Source organism: Rhincodon typus, chromosome 36 (genome assembly GCF_021869965.1).
Source record: "Rhincodon typus isolate 14 chromosome 36, sRhiTyp1.1, whole genome shotgun sequence".
NCBI lineage: Eukaryota > Metazoa > Chordata > Chondrichthyes > Orectolobiformes > Rhincodontidae > Rhincodon > Rhincodon typus.
The window spans coordinates 20485567-20495687 of NC_063367.1; the positions used below are offsets into that span (position 1 = coordinate 20485567).

Genomic DNA, 10121 nt, shown 5'->3' on the forward strand with positions numbered 1-10121 from the left:
AGACGGGTCTCGACCCGAAACATCAGCTTTCCTGCTCCTCTGATGCTGCTTGGCCTGCTGTGTTCATCCAGTTCTACACCGTGTTATCTCAGATTCTCCAGCATCGGCAGTTCCTACTATCTTAGGTAATTATGTTCTCACTGGGTGTTGAGAACATTGGAATTCTTCCTGAAAAGGCAGTGGAAGCTGAATGTTTGAATATTTTTAAGGCAGAGGTGGGTGAAAGAGGGTGAAGGGTTGTCAGGCATTAGTGGGAATGCAGATTTGCAGTTACAATTAGATCAAATGGAGCCAGCTTCAGGGGCTACTCCTGCTCCTCATTCCTATGTACATAAAAGCAAGTTGTTATTGAGGCAGGTATTTGTTGGAGAGACTTGGCTGGACCTCAGCCCAAAGCCTGTCACTTACCAAAAAATAGTCACGGAAAAACTCAGGCAACTCCATGCTGATGATGTCATCATCCAGAGGCAACAGGTAAAAGGCCCACTCATCAAAGGTTACGTCTGAAATTGCCCAACACAAAGCACAAACAAAGATAGTACAAATCAACATAGTAATCTGTTACCCATTTTCCCTCTTCCCAGTACCAAGCCCCTAAGCCAGGGCTTTCGTAATCTTTAAACTTAAGCTGTTATGTTGCACACAGGGAGCAAAGCAATTTGCAGTCATCAGGGAAGTAAAACTGTGGACAACATATTAATAAATTGGGCCTGCAGATGCAATGCCATTCCCATTTTGAAGAAACACATCAAAACTTATTTTACTTTTGACCATATTTACTGTGGAATTAACTATGTAAACTTGTCATGCTGTACCTGCGACCTGCCACCAGAGGTGACGCTGCACGACAAATGTGGATATAAGAATTTACATTGGAAAAAGGTGACAGGGAGACTTTACACAGTATCTGGATTAAATATCAGCCTTGGATCATTTCCTCCCAAGTCAGGAGGTTATGGGTCAATCTCACTCCAGAAATTGAACAGACATGTCCAATCCGGTAATGACGAAGTCCTGCATTGTAACAAAGTGATGTCTTTCACATGAAATATTAAGCCAAGGCCCTGCCTTCATGCGTGTATGTATGGAAAATATTCCATAGCTCTTCTTGAAGAAAGAGCTGAAGAGTATCTCTCCAGTGACTTAACCAAATTTTACATCTCAACCAACATCAAGGAGGATTCGTGGTCATTTACCTGACTGCTGTGGGACACTGGCTTCTAAATTTGCCTGCACTGCAACATATGGTACACTTCAAAAGCTCTTTGTAATGCCCTAACATAACAAAAGTGCTATGCAAATACAATTTCTTTCCTCACTTTTTTATTTTTCCACTCCGGAGAAAAGGTAGTTGTTTTCAAGGGGACAGTCTTTGGAACTAACTGAACCAAGGTCCAGAGTTTCCAAAATTTTCCTCCTTGAGCCAGCTTTTTAAACCATGTTAACACTTGCATTTGTGCAGCAATTGATCACAAAACTCAGAAAGACTGCAAGCATTTCACACAAGAATACATTTCTAAGCTTAGGGTAAGCAAGTTGCACAATCTCAAACATCAAGGAAATTGCCAACCATACATTTTTTATTGAGTTTTCTTTGGGTAGTTTTGAATAAAGGTTAAATGCTCATTCTTCTTTCAGCACCATTATTTGTATTCAGAAATCAGAATCATAGGAACAATGAAACAAGGTCGCAGTTTAATATCTCCCAAGAAAAGACAGCATCTCTGATAGTGAAGAACTCTCTCAGTACTGCACTGGAGGGTCAACTTAGAGCTCAAAGAGCCTCAACCCACAAGCTCCACATCAGAACTTCTAAAAAAACAAAGGAGGCTGAGAAAGTGCTTACCTCCGAAGATTCCCTCTTCCTCAAGCACAGTCTCACACATAAAGAACTGAAAAAAAGAGGAGAAAGATTTAAAAGGAACTAGAGGGGGAACTTTTTCACACAGAGGGTGGTGTGTGTATGGAAACAAGCTGGTACAATTACAACATTTAAAAGGTATGTGGATGGGTACATGAACAGGAAGGGCTTAGAGGGATATGGGCCAAATGCCAGCAAATGGGACTAGATCAGTTTACGACACCTGGTCATCACAGATGAGTCAGACCGAAGAGTCTGTTTCTGTGCTGCACAACTATGACTACAAGATTATACAGTACCAAGGAATATAGGAAATTGAACACAGGAACAGGAGTCAATAGGGTTTTGTGAAAGGGAAATCATATTTAATCAATTTCTTGCTGTTCTTTGAGGAAGTAATGTGCCATGGATAAATGGGAAATCAGTGATGTATTATACTCAGATGTCCAGAAGGCATTTGATATAATGCCAGAAAGGTCACTACACAAAATAGAAGCTCATGATGTAAAAGCTCATAAAAGCTTATGTTAGGGGGCCTAAAAACAAGTGACTTTTTATCTTTCAGTATTCCTTATCTCTACCCAAACTGATTCTGTAATTTGATTTTTCAAATTAATATCTCAGTACCGAACTAATGCTATTTTTAATTAATACCGTCAATCTGGTTCCTTTCCCTACCTTCCTGTCATGCAATTATGTAAAATCCTCTGCCAGACTGAAGTCCTTTGTGGTCTTTCAACAATACAGTGCCTATCAGATCATGCATGTTTAGTTCATACATGTTTACTTCCCTCTCCACATTAACACACACTCAGTTCTGACAGTCAACATACCAGCTTCACATTCCTAACAGTCATTATATTAGAAATATTCTCAGCATGTGGGTTTCAGTGGTAAGGCCAGTATTTATCACCAATCCCACATTCCAGGAGCTGACTGTCCGTAGCAAACATAAGTCACGGAATTCCAAACCTCACATCAAAAGTAAGAAGCTATCCTAAAGCCGACCACATAACCACAGCTGATTGTTGTAAACTCGCTAACGTCCTTCAAGGAAGGAAATCTGCTGTCCTTACCCGGTCTGGCCTACATAAGACTGCAGACCAACAGCAATGTGGTTGAATTGTAATCACCCTCCAGGTAATTAATGGATGGGCAGCGAATGCTGGCCCAGCTAGTAGCACTGATGTTCATTGATTGAATGTAAATAAAAATAGAAAGCGTGAACCAAACTAACTTTCTCTGGAGACAGCAAAGATCCATGGTGTACATATCTGGTGAAAGCACTATAGATTTACCAACCATGGCTTGTATCTTCAACTGGCAATGGTACAAAAATAAGAAAATAAATGGGGTTGGGGGATGGCTATACCAACAGGCCATACTACTGTCACTCAATGCAACTTGAAGCATCAACCCACAACAAAAAGCAGCAATTTGGGATCCATTGCTACAATAAAAATGTCCATGAGCAAGAATCTGGTTGGGTTTTTTCCCTTGGTCGTCAAAGGAGCTGAAATTAGCAATTCAGCATTGATATTTAACCTGGAGTTCCCTGGTCTGAACATTTCCCAATCATACACAGCTCTGCCACAGCCATGGAGTTGAGCTCTGTGCCTTCTGCTCACCTTTTGAGGAGTGAATATGATTTTGTATTTACGCAGCCTGCCACCAGCTTTGTCTGCATTGACGATTTCTGGAAGGAAACAGAGGAAAGAATCACACATGCAATCCATAACAGCATGATAGTGTCTAGATAGATAGGGACAAGCAAATCCTCACAACAATTGTAAAGGTATTACGGGGGGGTGGTGTTGAAGGAGGAGAAAGGCCTCATCGTCCCATTTGAAACAATAAAACAAGAAAATAAGTTATACCAAGGCCCAATGGGGCCTATCAGGAGGATCTAAAAAAAATTCAATGGTACTAACTGAAGTATGCAGGAGTATTCACCGGGCAAACTAGCCAGTATCCCTCGAACATAACCTAATAACAAATCATTTATCATCAATCTCATTCAAAAACTGGAGAAACTCAGCAGATCTGGCAGCATTTGTGGAGAGAAAGCAGAGTTAACATTTTGGGTCCAGTGACCCTTCTTCAGTCAGTTTCTCCAGCAATTTCCGTTTCAGATTTCCAGCATCCGCAGTTTCTTTTTTTAAAAAGTCATTATCTCATTTTCTTTGTTGAACCTTGACACGCAAAAAGTGGCTGTTGCATTTCCTACATAATAACATGGCAAAAGCAATTCATTGTGAAGCAATTTGGAACAAATTGCGCTTTCTGACAAATTTCAAACAAATTTGTGCTTTCTGAAGGCTGGGCTCTGAAGCGTTGTGTATAATTCTGGATCATGTGGGTCTTTATTTATTTCACCTTGAGAATCATTTTTGCAAATGCTGACTTGTTAGATAACAGCACTCCCAAGAAATATTAGCCTTTTAGAAGGGAGAGGTGACTTTGCAAGTATATTGCTCAGTATGTGTGGAGGCTAGGTGATGCAGTACACTCAGTTAGCAACTTGCTGCACCACCTTGTGGTCATGCTGTAAATTTGAAGATCTGACTCTTCCAAGACAACAACCAAACTCAAGTGACTAAGGAAATTACCAAGTGCTTCCCTGCAGATTGTGAAAGAAAACTGTGGGGATTAACACCATTACACACTTGCTAGTGGTCATGCACAAATCTGGACTCAAGATCAGTGCACTGTGTAAAATCACTTTCTCTCACACACATACTCAAGACAGTGGGTAAGCTCTCATACCTGCAACGTGCTTCACACTGGCTATCCGGGGTCGGACCAGGAAACACAGTCTGTGAAAGGAAACAGGTAATTAACATGAGTTAAACACTCCGGAATCATGATGTGGAGGTGCCGGTGTTGGACTGGGGTGGACAAGGTCATAAATTACATGACACCAGTTTATAGTCCAACAGGTTTATTTGAAAAAACAAACTTTCAGAGCCTCAAATAAATCTGTTGAGGACTATAGCCTGGTGTTGTGAGATTTCTGACTCAGGAACCATTCACTAATCATTAGAAACCAAACTTCACTATTACTCACATTACATCACAGTCCTTCCCACAGACTCCATTCCCCTGCCAATCGTTTGCAGATTCTGTCCCCCACTGGCAATCACCCACAGACTCCAATCCCCTGGCAACTGCCCAAAACCCATTGCCTCACTGTTGAACAAAGCTCATTAACTTTTCCTTTTCCACACATAATGACCTTCCTCCATACCCACTGAGTAATACTTACTGGTCACTCACTCCCTGAACCATTTTATTCTCCAATTTGTACAATTTCTCCACGTCATGTTGCTGTAAAACAAACAGAATTATGATTGTCAGTCTTTCTTGCTGCATATTTTATTCTATTAGCATTAAATTGCCAATAATAAACTAAATTCATATTGAAATAAAACTGGAAACACCGAGTAAATCCAGAAATAAAAAGAAGATTTAATATTTCAGATGGAGATGACTCACAAATTTGAACTAATTTGCTGAAATATAGGCTCCTCAGCCCTCTAACTAAATCCTGCATTTAGATACGTATCAGGTCACTCAAAATGCTTTATACAAAGGTGGAGAACGCAACACTGCTGTTCTTATAGACAGCAGTCAGCAGCAACACTGGTTCAATTCCAGCCTCATGCGACTGAGTGGAGTTTGCACATTTTCCTGGTGCTGCCTGGGTTTCCTCGCACTGTCAAAAAAGGTGCAGGTTAGGTGGATCAGCTGTGGGAAATGCATGTGGGGCTGGGTGGGTGTTCTTTGGAGGGTCAGTGCAGACTTGATGGGTCAAATGGCCTTTATCTGCACTGTAGGGTTTCTACGATACTGCATGTGCTCCCTCGGTGCCGCACTTTAGGGTGAAAGGTTTTGGCTGGTTGGAACAAAGTATTAGTGGTGGATAGGAAGAAAGGTTTTAAATTCAGCGTGGCTTGAAGAGAACCTGCAGACAGTTTCAAACTGAGCGAGCAACCAAAAATGGCATCCAATGGGTACGCAAAGCCTTAAGAAATTTTGGCAGCAGCTGCGAGGAATGACTGAGACCAAATTTCCAATGCAAGGAAGTTCCTGCTCAGCCGCGACTTGTTAACAGCTGGGCAGGCTTCCAGTAGGCTTCAATGAATGACCGCAAGTTTGAGTAATAGGATAGAGAGTTGAAACTGAGCTCGAGTCTTTGGATATTGGGTAAGGAAGGAGCCCTAAGGAATTGAGAGAGCTGGCAGTGTAGCAGCTACAGAGATTGCACTCTACAGATCTCCAACAAAGGCAATGAGGCAGTTAATAAGAGGATCCAGGGCAGTCTCACCAAGCTGATTCTTCAAAGCATCTTAATGTGATCATCTGTGCTCAGGATTTCAGGGAGGGGAGAAGAATATGCTGCCATGGCCTTGGTGACAAAGGATATATTGGTGCTGAATTAGCAGGATAGGTTGAGGGACAGTTTTAAAGCAAGTATTAACTGACCTTCAGGATGGAGACATTTGCAATGCGGTCCAGAGGGCTCATCAAATCAGCTTCAATAAACAAATCTTTCTTTCCTGGCAACTAGTAACACAGAAATTCCATTAAACAGAAGAAATGGAAATGAGGAATTGTCACAGCTCACTGTGTTTTTATTTTCTTAAAATACCACTTCTGTGTATTGAAAAATGCTCTAATCATAACAGAGTCAACTCCATTGGTCCTTCCATGGGTCATGTGGAAATGAACACGCGGCCCATCACTTTCTCCTGTCCCTCTTATCATTCATAGAGTCATAGAGATATACAGCATGGAAACAGATCCTTTGGTCCACCTCGTCCCTGCCAACTAGATATCCTATTTAAATTTAGCCCCATTTACCAGCATTTGGTCCATAATCCCTCTAAACCCTTCCTATTCATATACCATCCGGATGCTTTTAAAAAGTTGTAATTGTACCAGCTTCCACCACTTCCTCTGGCAGCTCATTCTATATACACACCACCCTCTGCATGAAAAAGTTGCCCCTTAGGTCACGTTTATATGTTTCCCCTCTCACCTTAAACTTATGCCCTCTAGTTTTGGACTCCCCAACCCTGCAGAAAAGACCTTGCCTATTTACCCTGGCCAAGCCCCTCATGGTTTTATCAACCTCTGTAAGGTCACCCCTCAGTCTCTAATGCTCTAGGGAAAATAGCCCCAGCCTATTCAGCCTCTCCCTATAGCTCAAACTCTCCAACCCAGGCAACATCCTTGTAAATCTTTTCTGAATCCTTTCAAGTTTCACAACATCCTTCCCATATGACGGAGACCAGAACCGCACACATTACTCCAAAAGTGGCCGAACCAATGTCCTGTACAGCCGCAACATGACTTCCCAACTCCTATACTCAATGTACTGACCAACAAAGGCAAGCATACCAAATACCTTCCTCACTATCTACTTGCGACTCCACTTTCAAGGAACTATGAACCTCCACTCCAAGGTCTCTTTATTCAGCAACACTCCCCAGGACCTTACCATTAAGTGTATAAGTCCTGCCCTGATTTGCCTTTCCAAAATGCAGCACCTCAGATTTATCTAAATTAAACTCCATCTGCCACTCCTTGACCCATTGACTCATCTGATTAAGATCCTATTGTACTCGGAGGTAACTTTCTCCCCTGTCAATTTTAGTATCATCTGCAAAGTTACGAACAAACCTTCTATGTTCACAGCCAAACCATTTATATAAGTGATGATAAGCAGTGGACCCAGCACTGATCCTTTTGGCACACCCCTGGTCACAGGCCTCCAGTCTGAAAAGCAACCGTCCACCACCCTCTGACTTTTACCTTTGAACCAGTTCTGTATCCAAACGGCTAGTTCTCCCTGTATTTCATGTGATCTAACCTTGCTAACCAGCTTACCATGAGGAACTTTATCAAACGCCTTACTGAAGTCCATATAGATCACGTCCACATTCACTCAAGAGCCCCCTACCCAAGGGTCAACTCTTCCCTTTTTCACATCCATCGGTCAACTCACCCCACTCTCCAAGGGTTATTTTCTGCCCCGTCATCATCACCAAAATAAAACAGGGGTCACTGGGTCACTCCGTCACTCCCCCCCCCAGTATTACTTTATAAACGGCCCCCGCTCAATTCCGGGGTCACCCTCTTCCTCCCTCCCAAGCGGCCTGAGGGGGTCACACCCTCCTTCCCCTCTAGCCGTGTCATTAATCACCCACCCCGGCGTGTCACACCCTCCCCTCCCCGGAAGATGTCAGCCTTTCTCCCACCTGCTCCAGTAAGTAGATGAGTTGATCCCTGGCGAATCTTTTCAAAATGTCGAAATCCGGCAGCTCTGGAGCGTCCCAGCGGCCCGCCATCTTGTCCCGAGGAACCGCTTCCGGGGTCACGGCTGGAACTTCCGGCGTCGCGTCTCCCAGCAACCGGCGTGCAGGCTTCCCCGGGCACAGTAGGCCTCACATCAGCCTGGAGTCACTCTTTACAGCCAGACCCGGGGAAGTGGGGGGCAGTTGTTCTGCTTCTGCTTAAACTGGGGCCCGCTCCTGGAGTCCAAACCTCACCTCAGCTGGAGCCTGCACTCAGATACTTTCTGATAATAGTGAGCACCACACTCGAGGTGTTATGTTTTCTGTAGCTCAGTGTCACTACAGTCAGTTTGTAGCACTCCTTACCATGACCACAGGCAGGGAGTAACTGGTCACCATTGCTGGGTTTACACAGTAAGCCAACTGGGGAGATAGAACTCACAGCTGAACACAAACCACAACTCCATTCGCTCTACATCAATCTTTCCATCCCAGTTCCTAACATTTCCTCAATGTTGGTAACTCTCCATTACGACCAAGTTAAGGAGACTCGCCGATGTGTCCTGCTTCCAACCAAGCAGGTTACGGTTCATCAGTTTGTCCTCTTCATGAAGTTTTACACTACTGGGTGTTACAAATTTCTAAAAGCATCAGTTAATTGTTTGAGGAAAAGGTTTGACATGTCTGCATGAGAAAAACAACATTCTTTTTCAATTACTTCCCTTGAAGAGATGATAGTCGTGGTATGGGCTAGCCTTGAATTGAGTTACATTTATTGTTACATGGGCACAGTGAAGTTTACAAGTCTGAACTTAATGGTACTATCTTAAGTACAAAAGTACTTAGGTACAAAGCAGAAAAACAAAGTAAAAAAGTTAAACATTACAATCTGCAGTTCCTACTATCTCCATTACAATCCTTCTTACTAAAAAGTGGAAAAACAAAGAAACACAGTTTGCAGTTCAACACCACAGTCTATAAGTACGTGGCTATGCTGGGCTTGCACTCCTCAAGGGCTCGACCTTGCCCTGCACTGCCTGCTCTTGCCACCTTGCAGCCTGTTCCTGCTCCTGCCGGCTGCCCACTCCCACTCTTAGAGTCACAGAGTCACACAGTATGGAAACAGACCCTTTAGTCCAACCAGTCCATGCCGAACATAATCTCAAACTACGCTGGTCCCACCTGTCTGCTCCAGGCTCATATACCCCCAAACCTTTCCTATTCATGGACTTGTCCAAATGTATTTTATTAGTGAAATATAACACCTGTACCAAAACTATAATAAATCTTTAACTAAGCCTGCAAACCCAGGAGCAGCTGCAAGATCCTCACTGCACTTCCACCACCCTTGCAGCTATCGATGTGCATGTACTAAATGAGGAATGGTCCGATCTTATCGAAAAATGGCCCTGACACTGTACAGGAACATATGGAGGTGAAGTACAGGAAAACTGTCTCACATTGCAAATTGCTACCAGGAACCATGGGTGCCTGAGTAAATGAAAATAATGGACTCCTTGAACAAACAGTCCTTAATTTAAGCACTATCCTTAGAATTATAAAATCCCTACAGTGTGGAAGCAGACCATTTGGCCCAGAGTCCATGCTGAGCCAGATCACCCCCTACCCTATCCATGTAACCCTGCATTTCCTGTAGCTAACCCACCTAGTTTGCACATCCTTGGACACAATGGGCAATTTAGCCCAACCAGTCCACCTAATCTGCGCATCTTTGAACTGTGGGAGGAAACCCACACAGACAGTTGCTGAGGGTAGAATCGAACCCAGGTCCCTGGGTGCTGTGAGGCTGGAGTGCTAACCACTGAGCCACCGCGCTGCCCCATGGTAAGGAGAAGATACCCTTGCTGAGGAAGATACGTAAACATTTGGAGATTCTGTAGGAGCCAGGCAGACATTCCAGAACATTAGCAACCAATTAGACTTGCTGTTAATTCAACCTG

The 10121-nt window shown here is 43.4% G+C and overlaps 1 protein-coding gene across 1 annotated transcript in view; it reads right to left on the reverse strand.

Annotated features, from left to right (window-relative positions):
• Window positions 1-8271, reverse strand: part of LOC109927393 (VPS33B late endosome and lysosome associated) — a 32531-nt gene extending 24260 nt beyond the window's left edge. Inside the window, exons 1-7 of the mRNA XM_048617059.1 lie at window positions 8125-8271; window positions 6347-6427; window positions 5127-5188; window positions 4628-4677; window positions 3490-3557; window positions 1847-1892; window positions 356-503 (exon numbers count right to left, since the gene is read on the reverse strand). Of these exons, the coding sequence (XP_048473016.1) occupies window positions 356-503; window positions 1847-1892; window positions 3490-3557; window positions 4628-4677; window positions 5127-5188; window positions 6347-6427; window positions 8125-8214 (545 nt within the window). The 5' untranslated portion in view covers window positions 8215-8271. The remainder of the gene's footprint in view (window positions 1-355; window positions 504-1846; window positions 1893-3489; window positions 3558-4627; window positions 4678-5126; window positions 5189-6346; window positions 6428-8124) is intronic.
• Window positions 8272-10121: the final 1850 nt, after the last annotated feature.